Genomic DNA, 24,568 nt, shown 5'->3' with positions numbered 1-24,568 from the left:
AATTTGCAGGTGATCAATGGCATAACCATGACCCTACCAATGTTGAGCTCAAATTACCATTAGCAACCCTACACGTAGAGGACAAATACCCGATAAATTGCAAAGACCACACATAAACAGACACACATTCAAGATGATGAAGAAGAAGAAGAAGAAAAAAAAATGCTGGCTCTGTCATGAAAAGAATACTGGATGTCTTCCAGGTTGGCACTAGAACAAAGAAAGATTTCCTGAACTCAAGTCAGTTGATAAGAAAATAAATGCACTGGGTTTCATTCAATCATCTTGAAGATCAAAAGACATGTGACAGAAAGAAAAACCATTACACTTGTTTGGTTTTGAGTGTCACACGACAACTTTCCATATGTTTTGTTCTTGAAATCTCTTAAATTTCAGCATTCATCTTGCCTGAGAAAACTTCATTCTTGGGGATCAAAATAATGCACACAAGAATGTACTTCTCTTTGATACATTTATGATGGTCAATCATGTAATAGAGTCCATTGTAAGAAAACAAGACTTTGATGATTTATTCTTTCCTGCAAAATCAATAGGGAGTCCTTCACAAACTTGTCCCCCATGTGAGTTCCATTCTCTAAGTGATCACAAATTTTTAGCAGTGCTGTAACTCCTTAACTCTCCCTTATAGCCAATTGAAAATTTTCTTCAAAATTGATTAAGCCTTTTAGAATTTTGCTGAGGGTAAGAGAGTTTAGAGGACTTTGGGTTTTCTTTACTTTCCTCCTACCTCCATACACACTGCTAAGGCAATGAATTCCTCACCAGTATTTTTTACTGGATAGGAATTTTATCTCCTCCTGGTACTATCTTCAAGACTCCACAAAAATCAGGAATTTGCACAAAGTTTGCAATGTTACCGGTAGATGGCTTCATGGCTTCTAATCTCTTCAGCCCTTTTCTCGCTCCCTCTCGCTCCTTCTCCCTTTTTGCTTGTCCTCAAACTCACCTTCTTTTCCATCTCTCACTCTGCCCCCTCTCAATATCATTGTAAATATATCTTTCTTTATCTCTCTCTCTTCTCTCTATCTCAAACATCAGAAGACACTTTACCTTTCTTTTGTTTTGCTTCCTTTCTTATTCTTTCTTATTCTATATACCTCTTTTCTAATTATATCAGGCCATTCAGTTTAAAACAAAAAAAAAAAAAAAAAAAACAAAACAAAACAAAACTTTAATGAGCTTTTCTGATTTGGCCTTCTGTATGTTCATCCCCAATTTTTTACTTTGGCATAAATGCTAATACATTTCTTGTATTTTTGGGGCAAAGTTATCTCTCATTAAATAGTTTTCAAAGATCATAACGTAGGCCGATTTTTTTTTTTTTTTTTTGGGGGGGGGGGGGGGAGGGCGAGGAAGTAATGCTCATTAGAAAGAGAAAATAACCTTACATCCCTGAAACATCACCTTTTACCTTAGAAATGCCCATGTACATACAAGGCGCGGTCAGACTGGCAAAATAACTAGGAGTCTAAGATCGCGAAGACGTCTTCGCGATCTTTTGTCGTGCGGTCACACTGGCAGCCAAACTTGGATCAAGAAGTTTGGATCATTGGTATGAGCACGCAAGAAAGAAGAAAGAGCACTCTCCCGTTGTCTAGTGATTGTGCCGTAACAATGCACATCTGTACATGACAGTGGCCTCGCGCTTCGGAGACACCACCCTCAAACCAATTGGGAAGTTTGTGAGGGGTGAGACTTTGAGATCTTAAAGTTCGCAAACTTAATCTTCTCCATCTTTTGCCAGTCTGACCATGCCTACTATGTGCACACTTGAACTTTTTTTTTGTCTCCCCTCCCCCTTCTTCGTATTTGAGTGATGAGAGTTCACCATCACTAGTCTGGAGCTCATCCAGTCTCCTGCGGAATTGTCCAGCCATGGAGCTGCCTCCCAGAGTGAGGGCATAGGTCACGATGGCCATGGCGTACTTGTCGTCCGTGATGCTGGCCAGCTGTCCTTCCAGGTATCCCATGGCCTGGTCCAATGAGGTCTGGGCGGCATCTCTGCTTCGCTGGTGGCAACAATGCAACGGCGGAGCAGAGTGTGTTATGAAAAGGGATGGTATAGTTTTGGCTGCACTTGAAGAAATATGAATTACTCCACTGCTGTTTGCTTCTATAATGTATAAACAAGCATTCTAGGGTACCTTCCTTAACCACTTGTGAAATTGTTGATAGTATTGATTTGTGAAAAATTAGACTCACTATATGTATGGTGTATACAGGGTACAACAAACACTCTCCACAGATTCCTCACAGATTTGAATTTAAAAGTAATTTTACATGAGGTTTACTCACGTGTGAGATGATGTCGGATGTTCTCGCCTGGTGCATTGCTATGGCAACGTACGCTGTCAGCGTCGCTCCACTCGATACACCTCCCTGTACACACAGACAGACAAGAAAAATAAAAAAAAAGGAAATAATCGATGGAAATGACTTACTCTCTGTTTAATGATTAAGGCCGCTGGACAGACAAGAAAAAGAAAAGACACAAACACTCTATAGCAAGGCCTTGCTCTCTGTTTAATTACGGCCCATGGACAGACATGAAAAAGGAAAACACAAAGACTCAATGGAAAGGTCTTGCCACTGTTCAATTACGGCTGATGAGCGGTACGTCGACGGCATACCTGCTCAGATTCTAGGTCTTCATTTATCATTATCTGCTTTCTATTGACTCATTGCTTTTGCAAATCAGATGTATCATATGATCAATCTGAACAGGATTTTCATGTTAAAGATACACTGTAGTACGATTTCTCTTCATGTTTTTGTCATTATCAGTGGCCTCCCATCATATCGACTTAGTCTGAAGAATGAAGTATTTCTCTTCTTGTATCCACTTTTTCCACAGCGAGAGGATACGTAAGAACCACATCCTGATCCTCTAACCTCAATGCCATGATCGATGATGCGGCCGATGGAGCGGTAGGAGCCGTCCCGCTCCTGACTGTACAGGAGGAAGCTGATAGCCAGCTCCACCTTCTTGGGGTCGATGTAGATGTAGGGTGCAGCCTGGAGGAAGGATCGCACCACAAAGGCCGTCAGCCAGGTGCTGCCCTCCTTGTCGCCGTGGTCCCAGCGGTTGGTGCTGCTGTCGTACTTCCGCTCGCCCCAGGCGCTGAAGGAGCCGTTTCGGTGTTGGTAGTTCAACTCGCGCTGGTAACCTTGGAAACAGGAGGTTCAGATAAGAAGAGAGGAATGATTGCACCTGGAGAGGAATGATTGCACCTAGAGAGGAATGATTGCACCTAGAGAGGAATGATTGCACCTAGAGAGAAATGACTGCACCTAGACAGGAATGATTACACCTAGACAGGAATGACTGCACCTAGAGAGGAATGATTGCACCTAGAGAGAAATGACTGCACCTAGAGAGGGATTGCACCTAGAGAGGAATGATTGCACCTAGACAGGAATGATTGCACCTAGAGAGGAATGATTGCACCTAGAGAGGAATGATTGCACCTAGAGAGAAATGACTGCACCTAGAGAGGGATTGCACCTAGAGAGGAATGATTGCACCTAGACAGGAATGATTGCACCTAGAGAGGAATGATTGCACCTAGAGAGGAATGATTGCACCTAGAGAGGGATGACTGCACCTAGAGAGGAATGACTGCACCTAGAGAGGAATGACTGCACCTAGAGAGGAATGATTGCACCTAGACAGGAATGATTGCAACTTAAGAGGAATGATTGCATCTAGACAGGAATAATTGCACCTAGAGGGGAATGATTGTACCTAGAGAGGGATTGCACCTATAGAGGAATGACTGCACCTAGACAGGAATGATTGCACCTAAAGAGGAATGATTGCACCTAGACAGGAATGACTGCAACTTGCAGAGCTGTTTTAGCTTGTGCTGGTAACCTTGGATATGGGATGATCAGATTAGAAGAGAGAATTGATTGCAACTTGCAGAGCTGTCTTAGATTGTGCTGGAAACCTTGAAAGGGAAGTCAAGACTACAAGATAGGATGGACTGCAACGCAAGGAACTGATGTGAATCAAATACTACAGATTAATAAAAACTTGTTTAAAACTTATTCAGCTACATACCTTGATGAAAATTGATAAACAAACACATCAACTATTGCCTCACAAAAATATAATTGAAATTAGTTATCCTTTACATTTTGGCCTGAAGAACGCATACACAACTTAATCCTTGAATACATTATTTACAGTTCCTTACATTTGTATTTCAACATTTTTTCATTATTCTACCATATAAATGAAACTATCATCTGTCTCAGTCCTGTCAGATTGATTTAGTTCATCACAAGGATTATCACTCTTTGCCAAACCAATATCTAAGGAGTCTAATTTGCCCTCCCCCATGCACCCATGATCTTAAAACTCTCGAAAACACCAAGGACCTCAATGCTGGTGTTTAATAGGATAAATATTATCGATGATGCACACCTGTCTTCATGAAGTTGAGAGCCTTCTGTTCGATGGCGGGGTTGGACAGGCCTTTGGTCTTGAGGTACTTGTAGATGAAGACGTCGGGGGCGAAGGCGATCATGGTCTGCTCCCCGCATCCCGTCGGCAGCCGGAGGAGTTTGTCCAGGTTGCTCATCGTGGGCCCAAGGATGTCGCCTTGGAAAAGGGAAGCAGTTTGTAATCAGATATCAGAAACACTTTCATGGGAATGACAGGAATAGCAACTGAGAAAAATTATCCCCCCCCCCCAAAAAAAAAAAAGAACAACAAAAAAAAACCTCTGAATGATCTTGAACAGTTCAGAATCAGAAATCATTGAGCTGACAATGGATTTTACTTGGTTCAACCACAATGGTTGTCCACTCTTTCCACTGCTAGTTCTAAAGATCCAGTAGCATGGGGATACCATGGTATGGGAAGGCTGTCCCAGTTCCGATACATTCAAGAATCCCCGTAAAGAATTGTGTATAGCTTTATCACTGCTCTCTGTGCAAGTACACCCACAGCCAAAGAATCTCATTTGGAATCGGCAATTAGCAATGAGCTTACACTACAATGCACATATTTGCTGACTGGCGTTGTTCTTGGTTTTTTGATGTACCCCAGTGGGCAGTAAAATGAATCGGAGCACCAATGAATCCCAGGACTAATACAGTGCTTTGACACAGCCCTTCTTCACCCGTTAAGGATGGGCTGATTACGCTACAACATGCATTTCCCATAGACACTAGTAGCCCGAGTAAACTCGGGACTTGCCCTCAACGGGTTAAAACATCTGCATGGTTGACTTTTGACATTAAAGGCATAATTTACCATGTGCAGATGAAACAAGAACCCAGCAGTAGTGATTCAAAGTAGTTCTAAAATGTGAGTTAGGGATAGAAACAACCAATGTAAAAATTTCAATCAATATAATCAATGTTAAGTACTGATGAATACACAAAATGTGAACAATAGTCATTATAAAAATGTAACTAAACTGTCTACAGTTATGGTTTAGTGAGAAAAATGGCGATATCTCCTTCTATTCTAGGAGTTATTGCAAATTTTTTAAATGGTAGGATGTTTTGTGCTACAACTGACCTACAAGTATACATATTATGCATCAAATGTGATATCTTGAACATTTTTTAAATCACAGCTCCCAAAGGTAAACAAGACCTTTAAATGCATCTACCTGTATAGTGAGCTCATTTTCTCTCTCTTATGCACTCAATCACTTATTTACTGCCAAAAAATTTGACCCAACGCTTCCTCCTTTGACCTTGCCATAATACAATTTGCCTGACATGAAAAAAGATTGCCACTTCTGCACTACATTCGGGATTCAATGTAGACAACATTTGTTACCATCCGAGGTGTTGTATAAAACACTGTAGGCCTATAGTCTTTACTTTGTGCAGTGGAAGAAGATTTTGCATTCAGTGAAAAATGAGGTACTGAAATCAACTTGGCTTTGCCTGGTCTCAAGCAGCTCATCTGTCAATTCATGTGGCATAATCCTGTACAACTTCATTTATGACCCTTCACTATTTGAATATAGCCCCAATGATACCATCGCAAAGTGGGGGCTGGGGCAGGGGAAGAGGATGGGCACACTAAGTATGGAGATTGGAACAAACCTGTGGCAGTGACAACAGCTCTTATCGAATCTGGCACGACGTCTGAGGGAAGGCCGATGGTGAAAGACTTGGAGTAGATAGAATTGCTCGGCTCGCTGAAGTCCACGAGGTCAGATGTCACATACTCTTGTTCTACGCCTTCAGCCTGATCATCAACATTATAAAACAGAGCCAAAAATAAAACAACATGAACCCAAAATGAGAAATCAACATTGACAACCATTATTTTTTAGTAGATATCAGTATAGTTTATAAAGAGAGTCTGGCCAACTCGGTTTCTGCCTTGTGAGTTTTGAAGTCTGCGATTGGTCAATAGCTGGTCCCGTGATCTACAGGCGCCATGTCGTTACCAATTCAATAAGGCGGGTGTGAGCAGACCTCACACGCAGTGCCCATCGTTAATTAAGCTTCCCTATTATGCGCTACTTACATGTAGCCTGCCTTTGTGACGTATGCGCATACACGCTAGCCCCCTCAGCACACATGCTAACCCCTTGAGTGCACTGTATGCTGAGTAACGACATGGAGTCCGATTTAGCAGTCGTCCAGACTCTTCACATATGGCACTGGTATGTATGATTGTAATTTTACATACAAATGTCAGGAATGTACCATGTAGATTTCAGGAAAGGACAAAACAGGACACATCAACCATCATTCAATGCTCAGCTGGCGAACATTCCAAGTGACATAAAAAGTAAACTGACCTCAACGAGGAGAAATCGGCTGACGCCGTCCTGTTCCAGGTTGGTCGAGGCGGTGACCACGAGCTCCACCATGCCCACTTTGACCGGTTCGATGGGGAAGTTGACCAACGCACTCCCGTTCGCTGGGATGGAAACCTTCTTGGTCTGAAAAAAAAAGGGAAGACAAATAAAAGTTGGCTGCATGCACCGAGAGAATCATAACTGAGGATGCAATAATGCAGCACAGGCCTATAACAGATGACGGAAATAAGTACTCATAGACACTTTGTGCTTGGTTGAAATAACAGCGCGCTCCACCATACAAAGGCAAAAGGCAATCGGGATTCTAAGAGAATATATTATGAGATGTAGTCACTTGGAGTTAAGATATATCCCAGAAATGAAAACTGTAAACTCTTTGATAATTACACAATGACATCCTCCCCAGCCCTTATACAGAGACTCCAACTTCAAGCACCTTCTGATCCGGAGATTCTCCCGCCAGAAACCCCTAGCAAACTGGAAACTCCAACTTGATGTGCACGAGGTGCACATCACGAGCGCGAAATGCAAAGTCCCTTTATAATGCGGCCAGGGTCTAAGGCCCTGGAAGCTCTAGGGTTCTAGATGCTCTCTTGTGCTTATTTTTCAACATACGATGGTACTAGAAATCATATATTTTGGCTTGATAAAACTTCATGTCACATAAAGCAGGTGTTTGGGTGGAAGAAATAAAGTTTGAAGTGGGAGAAAATTCATCCTTGGGCAGAGACACAGAGCCAGGGCAGGAGAATATAAATTTCAAGTGGGAGAACCGAAGATTTTGCAAAAATTGGCTTTGGCGGGAGATCTCCCATCAAAAATGGGAGAGTTGGAGTATCTGCTTATAATCTTCATCACATCTCACCTCTTCAGTTGAAACACTTGTGTAAATGCCATTGGAGTAGCTCAAGACATAGAAATCCTTGGAGGCCTGCAATCGAACTGTTGCCTGCAATTAGAGATAATCAAGTACATAATCAAATTGTAAAAAAAAAGTAGCAAAAAGAGCTGCTAAAAAAAAAAAAACAGGCTTAATATCTTCAGGCTTTGTTTTGAAGAGTATGGCTTTAAGAATTTAATATCTGACACTGCACAAAGTTTCAGTGTGGCAAAAGTATTCAGAGTATACATTACAATTTTATTCAATTCTTATGATATAAGAAGATATTGCTTTAATGAAATATGGAAAACATGATCAATGACATTAGAACAAAATTGTGTAACTTTCAGCATCATGAAAAACAAACAACACACACTCAGACAAGAAAAAAATACATAAAGCAGAACAGAATGAAAATATCTATAAGTGAAAAATGCCACTTTCAACCAAGCAGCAGGCTGGAATCCAGTACAGCATTGATCTGTCCAGATATTGTAACAGAAAATCCTTTAGAGAGTGGAGACAATACACACAGTGTCTCAGCAATCTCCACAAGCAAAATATTTCAAGAATGGAATTTCCAGTACAAAGTTGTCTTAAGTAGCTACATCACTGCTGACATATCTCTACAAAAATGATCACTACCATGCATTATTTCTTTATCTCAATGAACCATCTAATTTCCTCAGAAAAATTGGAGGAACATAGCATCCAAATATACGATAGAGAGAGAGAGAGAAACTCATTGTTTTGTCACTGTTATTAGCATCTATATCATCATCAATGCGACTATGACTACCATGAATATTTTATTATTATATACCTCATTTCTAGAATCCTCTCATCTGATTCGTTAAAAAGGGGAGTCATGAAAATAGCTGTGCCCTGTTTTTGAATTACTGTGACCGGGGCCCGGGCACAGTTAGCAAATAGGTTTGGAGACAGTCGCGACCCCGTACACATAGATCGCTCATAATGTACGCACCAAAGATACGACCGCCGCGCATTCGATGCGCGTGCTGTAAAAGAGACTAGCGGACTGGTTTGGAGACAGTCGAACCCTGCGTACACTGTACACATAGATGATCGCTCATGTACGCACCAATGATACGACCGCCGCGCTGTCGATCAGCATTGATTACGAGTGCTGTAAAAGATACTAGAATCTATATTTTCGGTATCTATATTTTGGAATCTATATTTTCGGTATATAAAACAAATAATGACTGCTTGATATTCGGGGTACAGTCAAAATTATGTAGGCCCTCGGTGATGTGAAAACCATAACCATGCCCTCAGCTTCGCTTCGGGCATAGTTACGGTTTTCACATCACCTTCGGCCCATAATTTTAACTGTGCCCCTCATAGCAGTCATTATTTGTATACTACTCTTACATGTATGACAATTTTCATCACTATCTTCACTGAAAACATGATCATAATCAATACCAGCACATCCTTACTATAACTGCTATGACTATCATCATCATCATCACCTTCTAATTGCTACAAATTTGTATTATTTGTACATATTTGGAGATGACAGTGAAGGAAGAGGAAAAATCAAACTAACAAACAAACTCACAGAGACATTTTGGTTGCCGTAGTTGAAGACAGAGACTCCAAGGACAAACTTCTCACCACGGATCACCGAGTACGGCAGGTTGAGCGAGACAAAGAAGTTCTTGCTGACAAACGCCTGCACAAGATGAAATCAAGATGGGAGTGGAACAACAAGAAAGAGGTTATTACAATTTGTGGCAAGCGTTTACGTGAAAGCATCCCATTGAATCATCTTCATCTTGGATTCCAAATTCAGGACTTTGGTGAGTTCGATGAGTTAAGAAGGCATTGACTACTATTACTAAAAGTGTATTGTTTTGTGTACCTGGTACATGTGTGTTATACTTGCATGTGACTTTATGAAGTCTACTGTATTCCAGTGTTTTATCATGTAGGTATTTGTACACAGGGCTCCCCTAGAAAGCAGTAGAGAAATTGAGGGGACTACCCTGTGTAAATATGTATGAATGAATGAATGAATGAATGAAGTAGAGTGCTATTGCCTACTCACAGTGGCAGCATTTTCAGTCACCCCCATGCCAGTCGTGTTGTCCATGGAAATGGCGGTGCCAACCCAAGATGTGATTGTATCGGGAAACTGGGTCCTGACTGAAACACGCCCTGCAGAGCTGTCATGAGTGAGACAACATCCAAGAATTGTAGGTGATCATTCCATCATACTACAGCACGATAGAGGCTGGAGAATAGTGCAATCGCTGCGAGGGCCACAAGGGCATTGACAGAATTATATACACAGAATATACATGTGTGATCAAGTAGTTTATACACTCAGTAAATATTTCACTGATGAATTCTTCCTGAGTATTTTTTCGCCCTTTCTTCCTTTCGTGCTTCTGGATTTGTCTTGCACCTTGTACAAAGCATGAACCGTTGGAGCTTGTGTATATCTTGCATTGCACACCCTAGTCCCTACTATGTCACTGTGGCCTTTCACTTGGACTTTAATAGCAACACTACTACACCTGGGTGGATTTGCTATTACTGCACGACCAGATTTATTGTTTACCATTGGGAGCAGTGATTTGAAAATGTTCGAATTATCAAATTTGATGCATAGGTTTAGGACAGTTGTATCACAAAACATCCTACCATATAAAAATTTTGCTATAAAGCCTAAAATATAAAGGAGATACCACTAATTTTCTCAATAAACCATAACTGCAGACAATTTATGTTAGAAAGAATTTTAACATGATAACTGTTGTTCAGATTTTGTATATTTAACAATATTTAACATTGATTATACAGATTAACATTTTAACATTGGTTGTTTCTACCCCTAACTCACATTTTACAACTATTTTGAAGCACTAAAGCTGGGTTTTTGTTTCATCTGCAAATGGTAAATAAAAATGCCTTCAAATTGCATAGGTTACAGAATACTGATGACAAAAATCGCAAGTTAGGCTATGTAAAAAGTAAAATGGAGACACGAGGGGTTAAAAAGACTGCAGATGGCAGAAGGGAAATCCAAGTCTTACTCGGCGGTCGTGTCCACCCACAGCCAAGTCTCTGGGAACTCCTTTCTGATCTTTGGTGCTGCTGGTGCCACGTCATTGCCAGTTCCAGGGCTATCTTGACGACTCTCTGGTCTGGCTTCCCCGGCTAGAGCTGGCATCGCTGTAACATCACAGACGACAACAGGAGAGAGACATAGAGATGTGCCACAAAGAAACAAATAAAGAGTTGGATCGCAAAATGGATTATGCACCACCGTTTAACATTTTGAAGTGGTCCATCATCAGAGCAAAATACAACCTTTCCAGTGATACCTCACTTGTTACATGACAAGGAATATTCTTGAAGTAATGATGAGAAAAATTTCTCACATTTTCTCAATACTTTCTTTGTTTTTTTTTTAATCAATATCTCAAATTAACAAGTATGGAGTTGATTAACAAGAATGGAATTAATTAACTTAAATCAATTAAATTGAATTAATTAACTTGAAATTAAATTAATTAAATTAACAAGAATTGAACTGGTTTCATGATCAAACTGACACGCGCATATGCATACACACACTGCATAGATGACATACATACATGCAAACATTCATATCCACACACATAGGCCTACACTTATCCAAATTATCGCGGATTGGCACATATAATACCATTATGTGCACACACAAGAATTTGTCAATGCATTGCATTTTATGATTATATCAAATGTACACACATCCACATGCATACATTTATGCTACTAATAAATAATTATCATAAATATATAAATGTACAGTATAAATATATACATGATTGCACTTGTAAATGTGCTGTTTAATCTGTTAATGCAATGTCAGAGATGCCAAGTTTCCCAAGTGACTGGGAGTGAGAAACTGCTGAAAAAGGAGGTGAAATGGATGTGGAGCAGATTGCCTGTTTTGAGCTTCTTCATTCTGGAATTCGAAATTGTGTAATTTGGCACACACTTTTGACTTGTTTTGACAGTTTTACTTGCTTAGTTTTCATCTATTCGTTATGTAAGATGGTCCTTTAAGACATCATTTTCAGCATTATTTTTGCCCAAATTTTGCTCAAGGGTGAATGAGTCTTGAAGGTATAGCTGACATGACTGAGTATATGGCAGACTTGTTGGAGACCTCTTTGGATTTATGCAAAAAGGAAAATAGCTGTAAGATACAGTTCATGTGGGACCTAGGTATTGTCTGTAGCCTACACATGAATCCAACGGTTATCACTAATCTACCCTTTTTTTCTTTTCTTTTTTTCTGGGAGGTGTGGATGAGAAACCATGAGATACTTTGCTGAGGATTGAGACTCACATAGTCGGCATGAAACATGGTATGTCTGATGCAATGTGTTTTGTATTATTTCACAATTTCTCCATGAAGAAGTCCCCTTACACCAGCTGTAGTGTAGTATTGTCCCTTTCTCAGGGTTCCCAGCATTTCAAGAAAACAAATTCAAAGTCCCTGATTTTTCCCTGATTTTTCCCTGATGAAGTCTCAAAATTCCACGATAATCATTTCAACTCATTTCCCGTTTCACATGTTTTCTATGTTGTTGCGGTGAAGTATTTGCAGTATAAAACACTGTAATGTAAAACAGTCATCCAGTGGATGTTGTTTTGATATGCAATAAAATATGATAGAGTCTGATTGACTACTTTCGATTTTGGGGCCAATCAAAATTCCCTGACTTTTCCCTGACTAGAAAAAAGTAAAATAATTTTCCCTGATTTCCCTGATGGGCTGGGAACCATGTTTCTGGACTGGTTGTTTGAAACCTTTCCTAGTTACAGGGAAAACATAGTTCTCATATGCCCACAGAAGCTTTATTACCTCTGCCAAGGAAGGAGGAGGTTAATAAGTGATGATTGGCGTTGGTTTGTCTGTTTGCAAAATAACTCAAAAAGTTGTGAACGGATTTGAATGAGACTTGCAGGAAAAGTTTACAATGACACAAGGAACAGATCATTACATTTTGGTGGTGATCCAGGAAGTTTTATGGATTTTAGGAAGGATTTTTGATATTTTGGCCAGTAGGGTCAATGAACTTGGGGAGTTCAAGCTGGCATATATGAGGTTTGCATACGCGCACTAAAGTGAGTGCTCTAGTTTCTGCTAGGCGCTGGCGAGGCGCCGCGCAGCTGGAAGTTGATGACATAACAAAAGGCTTCTACATTGGGAAATGAGGCAATTTTCATGTATGTATGGGTGGATATCACTAATCTCATTTGGAGAAGAAGATCAGTGGTGGAAATGAGCTGCTTGGCGGAGGTCTGTGCTCTCAGAGTGCTTCTCTAGTTTGATTTTTTTTTTTTTTTTTTTGCTCTGAAATTTACACATATTCATAAGAAATGTGTGAAATGATGCAGTGATACCACATTTTGGTTGGCTAAGAATGAAAATGCAAAATGTTTGTCAGAATGGTACACCGACAGTGATGCAATCTGGGAACATACCCGATCATTGCTGCTACATAATACTTTATAATCAATTATCGACAATTGACAAATTGAGCCATAGCAGTATCAGTCAATCTTCCATAGATTGACTGATACTGCTATGATAGAGTGAATCACATGCAGTTTGTTGGGAAATACGATTGCTAGGGCATGATTGAACATCACGTAACATTCTACCTACCCACTTCTGAACAGGAAAGGCGACTCAGGAATAAAAGTCCTTTGCATATAGTCAAAATCATTTTACACTTTGGATGTTACGATACTCCATAACAACTCATTATCCTGGCAAATCCCATCAGCCAGACAAGTTTCTTGGTAAACCTTTTTTATGTATTGCAAGCAAAGTCCAAATTGTAGAAAATGAAGTTTGAGCCCTTTTGAAAAGTGTATTTTGCTTTCATTTAGAGCTGTGAAAATGTACAAAGATAAACTTTAACCTTCATGTATTAAAGCATCTGGGTCTTTTTTTTTTTCTATGACATCAGTTGCTGTTGTGTGTTTCTTACAAGAGCAATATGTACAACCTACAATTATTACAATGCCCTGGTTAAAGGCCTAATGTTGTTGTTTCAAACAATACAAAAAAGGTTAACCACAAAAATTATTACTTAATTAAAATCTCATTATGAGATCTATCTAACTAATTTCCCCCCCCCCAAAAAAAAAAAAAAAAAAACACACACACAAAAAAAAAACCTAGAATGTCGCTATGGCGACTGGTATGCCTCCGCCATAATGCATGATTCTCCTAATAGGTCTAGATAGTACATGTGGACAATGTGTGATTACATTTTCACAAAATTGGCAAAATATTACAACGACAAGTTTGTCACAAATGTGTTGAATGTTCACCTTCCTTGACCTAGGTTTAATTGGATGAATAGGAGAGCATGATTGGGGGATTTAAGGACTTTAAAGGGTGTGTACAGTTCTGGTCGAGGTGTAGATTTAGCTTTTAACGTTTTGCGAGATATTCACAAACCACTCTATGAGATGTCAAAGAGCATGCAGTTCTAAGGGGTATCAAAAGTTTATATGATGAAAATCGGTTTTGAAATGGCTGAGATATCCAAAAAGAAGGTGAAACAAAGAGATCCTAATAAAGTTGTGGCATGTCGCCTTTTATTATTAGCACTTTTTTTGATATCTCGGCTATTTGAAAACCAATTTTCATCAAATAAACGTTGAATCCTTTTTAAAATTACATGCTCTTTCATATTTCATAAGAGGCTTTTCATCATCTCACTTAGGAGTGTTCAAAACATGAATTCCTACCTCAACCAGTACTGTATAGTCCCTTTAACTTGACTTTGACCCATTCATACGTTTATGCATTGAGTAATTTTCAAGGTATGGAGAAAAAGTGTAATTTCAGTATTGAATAGTAAATTGTTACCATTTTCATCTGGCATTTGACCCTAAAATTCATAAGATAATCACTGTCAGGCAGAACATGCATAAGTATGTAGTAAGTTTCAAGATAACTTGAGCCAATTCTGAGATATGGAGGAAATAGTTAGTTCAGCACTTTCACTTGATCTTTGATCTTTTGACCTTTGAGGCAAAAAAAAGAAAGGAAAAAAAACTTTCCAGAAAATCTCTACTAGGTTATACATGCACACCGAGTGAAAAAAAAAAAATATCCTGCTGGCATGGCATAAACATGAGCAAAATAGTAAAATTTTGAAGTGTTGCCCTTGACCTTGACTTCTGACCTTTGACCCATGAACCCTAAATTGTCTAGATAATCACTGCCAGTCAGTACATGTATATATACTATGTTTCATGAAGATACATGTACCTTGAACAATTTCCTAGGTACAGAGAAAAAAGTGAAGTTTTAATATTTTTACTTGGCCTTTTGAACTTTGACCACATGACCCCAAACTTTCACCAGAGAATCTTAATTGGGTAATACATGTATACACTAAGTTTCAAGAAAATAACTTAAGGCATTGCATAGATATGGTGGAAATAGTTAAATTTTATGTTTTGACCTTGACCTTTTGACCTTTGACCTTGAGCATGTGCACCCAAAAGTTGACAGGCACAACTTCATACATGCCAAAATTCATTAGGATACCTCAAAAGGTTTTTTAGTTACGCTATCCACAAAATTCATTACGGACGGACGGACGGACGGACAGACGATCCAGCCACCACTTCGTGGCGGAGGCATTAAAAGAAAATCCTCACAAGATTTACAGACAAATTCATGTCAAGGGCCACCTATGCTTTCTGACACAAATTGTACTTGTTGTAGCAAAGAGTGCTTGATGGCTATAATATTCTATTGAGATTCATCTCTCATAAGTCGAATTTTCTCCAAGTCGAAGCTATTTCTTCTGTCCAAATAGATTCAACCTAGGCAAGGTCGACTGTATTTTCCAAGCTTCTGCAAGTGAATGAATTATTGATTGTCAACCACACTGACAGAATGAAAATGAAGTATTATCACTTTTCAAGGGTAAAGTGATTTGTCACCTTTGCCTTACAGTGCCTTCCAGCCCTATCTGAGCTTTTTTCAAACTATTTCTTTTCATACTAATTCGTTTCTTACTGTATTTGGGTGAGTAAGAAAGATTGAAACCTTCATCAATAGTGCCTGAATCATAATAGCCATCTTAAAATGTGTGCATCCATCTGAAACACAGATGGGTAACAGTGGGCATTATTTTCTTTGCCTCAATCTCATATTATGCCAGTGCAAACCCTTCTCTGTATTGGTGATCCTCAATAGTTTGGTGTAAAGCTTACAATAACTTTTCACACACCTGTGCAATTTGACAAACAAAGCTCTTCCCTGTGTGCCACATTATTCTGAGACACCAAGGTATTCATGCCTTGAGAAAACATTTTGCTTTTCAAATCATAACTTGTACAGTTATAGATTTCTGGTAAGCTGAACATTTAGTGAGCAAAGTTGAAGAGAAAATGCCAAGCTTTACTCCGATATAAATTGTATGACAAATCTATGATTGATTTTTCTTTCGAATGACCAGTAGCTACATTATCGTAAAGGTATGACTTTTGCACACAAAACAGTGACAGAAACTAAGAATTTACACACAAATCCAGCAGAGAACACTGCTTGATAGTCAATCACCACATAAAATGCAAACTGTATGTGAGAGGAACAAAAGCGCAAGAAATGCTTTCATTATACTGTGGAATTTGGCAATTTATTGATCGGTTTGAGCGGGTTTGTGCATGTGAGCAGAATATGTGAAGTTGGCACGCCATCCACTGAGTTGGACGTGCGAACATGGCACATTAAGAGTTAAAGGGTTAGGCAAAGTGTATCAGTACACAAAAGTGTTATGTTGCCAAGTGGTTATCACAGTGTGATGAAAGGAATTTGAACACTAACCATCAAACATCACTGGTCCAAATTCCAAATAGTCATCTCCATAATCATACCAACGATCCTCATACAATGGGTTTCCATCCGTGATGTAAACAATGCCAGCATTCTGAGGGGTGGGGGAGGAACAGATGCCAGACATGCAGGAAATGATATAATGAAGACCACACATGGTTAGAATATGACTCAAAGGGAAAAAAAAAATTAATGAGAAAAAAAATTCTAACCAGAGCTCGACACTAACTTTTTTCCCTCTGGTGGCCCAATCAGGGCACTAAAATCTTTTCATTTTAAATTTCATTGGCCCGAAATGATATGAAACACAAAATTCTTTTTGGATTTTAGCTGCCTGATCAGGGGGGTGTTTCATAAAGCTGTTCGTAAAGTTACGAACGACTTACAAACGACTGGTGATCAGTATAGCATATCAAAACTAATCACCAGTCATTCGTAAGTCGTTCGTAACTTTACAAACAGCTTTATGAAACAGGGCCCGGGTCACAAAAAAAAAAACATATGGTGGCCTGACATCAGTATTAAGTGGCCCTGGGCCAGTGGGCCCCCTCTAATGTCGAGCCCTAGCTAGCAGAGCAGAAAACGAGAGGTGCAGTGCAGGCATTACTTGTCAAATTTGTTTATGCAGGCGGGGCAAGCATAAATGCTACATGCTTTGTCAAAAAAAATGACAGAAACTTCACTGTCTCCACCAGCAGCCGCATAGACGGGGAAACGGCCTTCTCCCCTGAAGTAGATTTCCTCCTCCAAATGGACATTGCCATCTGTTATGTACACAATCCCTGCATTCTACCAAATAATACATACAGTTGTATGTTTAAAATCAGAGAGTACAATTCAATCCCTTTGATGGTAAAAGTTTAAGGGAAAAAAAAGAACAAAACAACAAGAAGATACAAGAAGTTATTTCCCATTAGAGGAACACCACCTCTGCAATGTTTGACGGCAAAATCACACGTTAGTGAATTTCACTTATAATGACCGAGTGTGCAAAACACAGAATGCAAACCAAACATTGAAAGAGACATTGGCAAACATTCAAAGAATTCATCTTTACATTTAAAGGAGACCTTCAGATATTTTTCTCACTTTCACATTTAAACAAGAATAACTTGGTGACATAGGTTACAGAGTTTCAAAATTTGTGGTGATTGGGATGAAGAATGAGAATGTTTTCAAAATATATAACAAAGCACAATGAACACGGATGATGACATTGCAGCCTCACCATAAGAATGGGGCTCAAAGAAGCAATACCAAATAAGAAGACATGCATAGATTCTGCACAGGTGAACTTGTCAAGCAAGTGGTATTGTAATGAAACTGCATTTGCTAAATTTCTGATGTACAAGTGTATGTGAGCCACCTATGTCATCATCCTTGTTCAGGGTAATTCTTTTTTTTTTTTTTTTTTGCTTTTCAGAGTATTAGTTTCTCTGTTCCCGGACCACAATGATTTCCACAAATCTATACATAGAGCTGTCAATGTATGTACTATATGTTGTGAAATTATGAAAATTGTCTGAACTTCCCATTCACTTAACCCTAACTAGGCTGGGCCTCCGAGGCCCCCCCCCCCCCCCGACGTTCCGCGCGGTGTATCGCAATCGCAAAAAGCTATCGGCGCGACGTTTCATGACTTTTTTCTTTCGAGTCTCGTGCATCTTTTGACACCAAATTTGCGACGCCCGGGCGCGCGGTTCCAAAGTTGCGCATAAATATGTACATGCATGTCGGACCAAAAACTGCTCAAAAACGTGAATTCGTGTACAATTTCAATGCAAACTGTGCTTACAGGCAAATTTCATAAAAGCATGATTATTTTGGTGTTTTATTGATTTAAATCAATGAATAACATATTTTCATGTTCGGAGCGATGTCGCGGACAAATTTCATCGAAAAAAAATGAAAAACATAAAGTCGAAAAAAACAAAGAAATAAATAAGAAATTCAAAAAAACAATAAAATACTTCAGAATTTTTTCTCATATCAAAATTGTTTTATTACATTTGCTAAGGACACTAAAAAGAGTATTTACACAAAAAATGTGCCTGTTTTGAGCTTTATTTTGTGATTTATACCAAATAGTCTGATTTCATGCATCATTATGCATAAATTAGCATAATCTAGCATAAATGATAAGTTTTTGAAAAATTAACTTCAAGATATTTTAGATTACATCATAGGCAATGTGTGTGCCAATTTTCGTCGCAATCGCGCGGTCGACGGCCGAGATCTGGAGGGGGGGCCTGGGAGCCCCCCCCACCCCCCGGCTCTGTCAACTACCTAAATAGCCCGGCCTAGTTAGGGTTAATTTCCATGATCACTGTAACAATTCACTGGACACTTTAAGAGTTGACCTGAGGGCATAGTTTCAGATACTCAAATATCTTTGTTTTACATGGATATTATGACATAAGTCTGAGAAAAAAAAAAATGCTGACAAACCAAACCAATGGAGCACTTGGCAGTAATCTTCTAGAAGCATTTTTTTTTTTTCAGAGAAGATTCTCATTTTTATTTATAGAATGACATAAGGGAATACTTAGAACAAGCAATATTTCCTTTTATCTTCCTCAATCTAGTTTTCATCCACCCCCCAAAAAAACCAACAACAACACACAAACAAAGACATACCTTCAGCAGCAAGCCAGCACTATTTCCACGGGTGTAGTACGGGACGAAGCAGAATGCCCAATTAGAGAAGGGATTGTAGAAGTCATTCTGCCTGGTGTCAAAGCGTCCCATAGTCTCGAGCACCTGTCGACAGAAACAAAACGAATAAGAATATGATGGGACAGGCAATCAGAAGAAAGCTTGATTCCTCGAAATGACTTAGCTCAATGACATGAGTGGAAGTTTGCATTAGAATTGGACAAAGTATCAACAGAAGTACTGACTCTCAGAAAATGATCTCATCATGTTATTGAGTTGTAACCTCAAAAGAAACCACAGTCTGGGGGTCAGGTCATCCATGGAACCTGGATTATGGAAACTGTAGGCCCATTACACACACTGAGAAAGCGTGATTCAAGTCATAAAGAAAATCATGCTTTTATACTCTTGTTTACACATACACATGCAAAAAAAAAAAGAAGTACCAATTCATGAAGAAATATTATGACCCAATTCACACTGGTTCAAGTGAGGCCAAAGTGCAGGTGTGAGTCTCAAGGCTCATACAGTTTTATCCTGACATGCACCATGCATCTAACATGCACCTTGAATTACATACAAATGTGTTGTATGAGATTGGTATGATTTTGCAAATACACATATACACTTTGCATTGCAAATAATTATTCATACATAATATATATTTTTATGTATAAATAATCACTATTTTGGAAAGGTCACACTCTTAGTGGTGCATTGATTGCGATTTGAATCTCACTAATAGTCTTAATAACTAAGCCCATGTCAATGAAAAACCATGAATCCAGTTTTTTAGTCGCGACTCAAATGGAAACACAAGTTATCATGGATCGTGACTACCAGTGGCTGTGCGAACATGCCTTGAGTTGCTCAAATGACAATTGTGAACGGGGCTGTCAAAGAGAGGGAGTTCTTTGTCAGCCTATGAAAGAGTCTCAGCTTGCCTGGTTGTGCATGAATGATGATGAATTCTGCTGGCCCAATTCAGACACATAGTTTGGTGTCTCAGACACTGTGCCACTCAAATAATGATTGTGAACGGGGCCATCAAACGGAGGGAGTGCTCCATAAGCCTACAAAAGAGACTTGCCTGGTTGTGCGTGATGTCATTTCCGTCCTTGAGGAGGAGTACGCTCTTGTCCACGGTGAGAATCCCAACGAAGGCCTCGGGGGTGGTCTCGACGTCGAAGGACACCTCGTCTCCAGGCTTGGCCTCATCACGGCTGAAACTCACCGTCACCTATCAGAGCATCGTAGAGCATCATTAATATCATCATCATCCTCATTATCATTACCCTCCTCCTCATCGTCATCATCAAACTCCTCCTCATCATCCTCCTCCTCCTCCTCCTCCTCCTCCTCCTCCTCCTCATCATCATCATCATCATCATCATTCTCATCATCATCATCCTCCTCATCATCATCATCATCATCATCATCATCATTCATCATCATTCTCATCATCATCATAATCACCATTATCATTATCCCTGATATCACTGTCATGATTATTACCATCATGATTATCAATGTTAGCATTTTTTGAAAATACAATTCATTATTTATTTTACCTTGTGAAAGAAGGAGAAATCTGACTATGCAGAGGAAATACAAGCTTTGAAAGCAGAGGAGAGGAGTGAAAAAGATGTGGGCGAGGACCCACAAACAAGCAAACAAAAAACAGACTAATAGCTGTTTGACTTCTTATCTGTACTATTAGATACATAAAAAGTGTTTCTTTGTTAAGAGAAAAAAAAACTGAAATGCTTACGGTATTACAGGAAATTCCAGTTTGTGTATCTTCTTTCTTTTGCTTTGGACTGATTTGGATTTATTGCAGTAATGAGAAATGTGCTTTACACAAATGGATGAAAGATACTGTAGAAGTTTTTTTTTTCAAGTACATATATTTTTGAATGAGGAGGTCAGAGACATTTTCGCGAGACGTTGTCTTCGCAAAGTGACACAAATGGTATCATAAATGCAGTATTACCTCAGCGCAAAGCGACATTTTCGCAAGTTGTCAAATTCGCGATCTGACTGTGATTCGTGAAATTCACAAAAATCAAACCCTCCCCAAAACAGCAGCTTATACAGAAGCTGATCATATTCTGAACCGATCGTCGCTTTCACCATGAATTGTGGAAGAGGAAATGCTTAACCTGCCGACATCAGATGTCTTACCTGATTATCAAAAACAACATTGACGACAAACTCAAGGCTGTCAAGGACGATCTCGCCCGTCGAGTCAACAAAGTAGACTATGAGCTTGCTCTTTGGCGACATGTTCCTTGTGATCTGGCGCTGGATGGTGTAGCTGGTTCCAGTGACGCCGCTGATTGTCTCTGTGTCGATGATGTTGCCCTGGGAGACAATCTGCACAACAATAGGGCGAGAATCAAGTTTGTATCTTGCTTCATTGAGACTAGCACAAACAGAGAAAATACAACATCTACAAAGATTCTTACTTCATGGAGACCACAAACAGAGAATATACAACACCTAAAAAGATTCTTGCTTTATGGAGACTAGAACAAACTGAGAAAATACAACTGTCACACCTACAAAGATTCTTGCATCATAGAGACTAACACAAACAGAGAATATACAACACCTACAAAGATTCTTGCTTCATGGAGACTAACACATGTACAGAGAATATACAACACCTACAAAAATTCTATTTCATGGAGACTACACAAACAGAGAATGTACAACACCTACAAAAATTCTTGCTTTATGGAGACTAGAAAAAACAGAGAATATATGACACCTACAAAGATTCTATTTCATGGAGACTACACAGGGAATATACAACATCTACAAAAATTCTTGCTTCATGGAGACTAACACATACAGAAAATATACAACACCTACAAAGATTCTTGCTTCATGGAGACCACAAACAGAGAATATACAACACCTAAAAAGATTCTTTCTTTATGGAGACTAGAACAAACAGAGAATATACAACTGCACCTACAAAGATTCTATTTCATGGAGACTACACAGAGAATATACAACACCTCCAAAGATTCTTGCATCATAGAGACGAACACAAACAGAGAATATACAACACCTACAAAAATTCTTGCTTCATGGAGACCACAAACAGAGAATATACAACACCTACAAAAATTCTTGCTTCATGGAGACCACAAACAGAGAATGTAAAACACCTACAAAGATTCTTGCTTTATGGAGACTAGAACAAACAGAGAATATACAACACCTAAAAAGATTCTTGCTTCATTGAGACTACACAAACAGAAAATATACAAGACCTACAAAAATTCTTGCTATCTGATTGGGTCTACTGCTCATTGCATGACACTCGAGTATGAGGTACAACTGCATACTGTTGCTCTTCAGCATGCATTTTTTTTTTTAGCAGTTTTTGGATATTGCCATCCTGTATGCATTTGCTCCCTTTCTAACTCAACATTTTGCATATACATTTGTAAGCACTCCACTGATGTCACAACAAACATACATTTGCTGTGTGCACTCAGACCTCGTTTACAGTGCGAGGCTGGGCCGAGCCGTGGCCGAGCCCAGCCTCAATTGAGGGGCCGAGCCCCGCAATTTTGTCCATTTACACTGCCGGGCTCGACCGCGCCTTTAATTCAAACCTTTCAATATTTTGTCATAGTGGTGCTCTGCTTGTAAACAAATGCAATTTGGTAAAGTCTGGTTTTCAGACCCTTTGCCAACTGGATACCGTGGCGACAAAGTCGCCGTTCGGGCAAAGGTCTTTGTCGAAGGAAAAATCCTTCGCAAGACAAAACCCACTTTAACTATACTTGTCTAGCTTTCGACATTGAGGGGGTTAATATCCTGAATAGCGAAAAAGTATGGGCAGAGGGTTTGGAAGCCAGACTAAAATCGGCCACGCATTTGGCCCAGTTTGCGTTTACACTGAGAAAAGGCCGGGCTCGGCCGCGGCTCGGCCGAGACCACCTCCAGAGCGACGCCAAATGCAAGGCCAATTTTGGCCCCGCATTTGGCCTTTTGCGCGTTTACACTGAAGCGGGCCTGGGCCGAGCCGCAGCCGAGCCTCACACTGTTAACGGGGTCTAAGTCAGATACAAGTCAACACTTCATCACTTATTTACTCTCAACAATTACTTAAAACAACCATACGACTGTGCCACAATACAAATATTTGCCTTTCACGCAAAAAAAAAAAAAAAAAAATGGTTACCATTTCTGTACTATGAACATTGTATATTCAGGCACTGGCATGGATTTCATTCATTGATATCTGAGATGTTGTATAAAACGAAGAGACTCTGGCCATTACTCATGCAATGAAATAATATTTCCCATTCAGTCAGAAATGAGATGCATTTTTCTGCTTGTGCATCACACACATGTAGGACCTTGTTAAAAAAAACTCTTGATTACAGCTGATATTCACGACTTTTGCATTAGCACAATAATTCTAAAATCATTATATACTGTTATCTTTGGGGGAAAATGTTTTTTTTTTTTTTTTTTGAGAATGAGTACTAGCACTGCAAAAAATCAAAATATGTGTCACGTACGTTTTAGGCCCTTGTTCAAAAACTCTTGATTACAGCTGACATTCATGACTTTTGCATAGCATGATAATTCTAAAGTCATTATACACTGCGATCTTTGGGGAAAAATGTTTTTTTGCATGGAGAATGAGTATAGAGCTGTACAAAATCAAACAAGACAGGACCCATACGAGTCCAGTGGTCTCTATACATGAAATAATGGGTTGAGAATTGCTCAGAACTACAGAAAGCACAGCACTAGAATTAGTCCTTACCTGATAAGTAAGGGTTCCAGGGGCACTGTTGGTCTGTACGAGAAATGACGCCTGTGTTCCAACCTGCATGAAAACATTACAACAAAACAGTGCAAAAAATAAGATTAAAAAACACTAAGATTTATTCTTAAATGTGAATTTACTTGTACACTCCAACTTCAATTTTTACCCTGGGGAGGAAAGTAACAAGAGGTGACACATGCACATATTCCAGCAACAAGTTTGCTCCGAAATTCCTCTTGACTTTTCTCCAATAACAAAATAAAGACACCATGGCAATAAATCGTTGCATGTGAACAGTCAAAGATCACTGCATGTGCCAATTCTGAATGTAATGAATTGCTTCAATACAGGAGTTCACTCTACCTATTTCATTATGTGGTGACCACGGCAACAGTTGTATGACAAGGACAGAGAGCATGTCTTGCACATCGGTTCATTGAGACATGTACATGTATACCTGAAGTCCTCTGGATTGATAGACGGCTGTGGAAGTAGTCCACACTGCAAACTTTTGC

At 39.4% G+C, this 24,568-nt stretch overlaps 1 protein-coding gene across 1 annotated transcript in view; it reads right to left on the bottom strand.

The window, feature by feature from the left end:
* LOC139718824 (CD109 antigen-like) overlaps window positions 1–24,568 on the bottom strand; it is an 81,597-nt gene that overhangs the window by 9,117 nt on the left and 47,912 nt on the right. The window contains exons 14-28 of the mRNA XM_071630289.1: window positions 24,051–24,113; window positions 21,437–21,628; window positions 20,343–20,492; window positions 19,235–19,357; window positions 17,281–17,386; window positions 10,767–10,905; window positions 9,776–9,893; window positions 9,287–9,400; window positions 7,687–7,770; window positions 6,801–6,944; window positions 6,094–6,238; window positions 4,451–4,627; window positions 2,914–3,188; window positions 2,317–2,400; window positions 1,850–2,030 (exon numbers count right to left, since the gene is read on the bottom strand). Of these exons, the coding sequence (XP_071486390.1) occupies window positions 1,850–2,030; window positions 2,317–2,400; window positions 2,914–3,188; window positions 4,451–4,627; window positions 6,094–6,238; window positions 6,801–6,944; window positions 7,687–7,770; window positions 9,287–9,400; window positions 9,776–9,893; window positions 10,767–10,905; window positions 17,281–17,386; window positions 19,235–19,357; window positions 20,343–20,492; window positions 21,437–21,628; window positions 24,051–24,113 (2,095 nt within the window). The remainder of the gene's footprint in view (window positions 1–1,849; window positions 2,031–2,316; window positions 2,401–2,913; window positions 3,189–4,450; window positions 4,628–6,093; window positions 6,239–6,800; window positions 6,945–7,686; window positions 7,771–9,286; window positions 9,401–9,775; window positions 9,894–10,766; window positions 10,906–17,280; window positions 17,387–19,234; window positions 19,358–20,342; window positions 20,493–21,436; window positions 21,629–24,050; window positions 24,114–24,568) is intronic.

Source organism: Diadema antillarum, unplaced genomic scaffold (genome assembly GCF_040938485.1).
Source record: "Diadema antillarum isolate AM-2024a unplaced genomic scaffold, OU_Dant_1.0 scf00000100, whole genome shotgun sequence".
Taxonomy (NCBI): Eukaryota; Metazoa; Echinodermata; class Echinoidea; order Diadematoida; family Diadematidae; genus Diadema; species Diadema antillarum.
The sequence above is the reverse complement of the archived record's forward strand: the minus strand, read 5'-3'. Positions and strand labels throughout refer to the sequence as shown.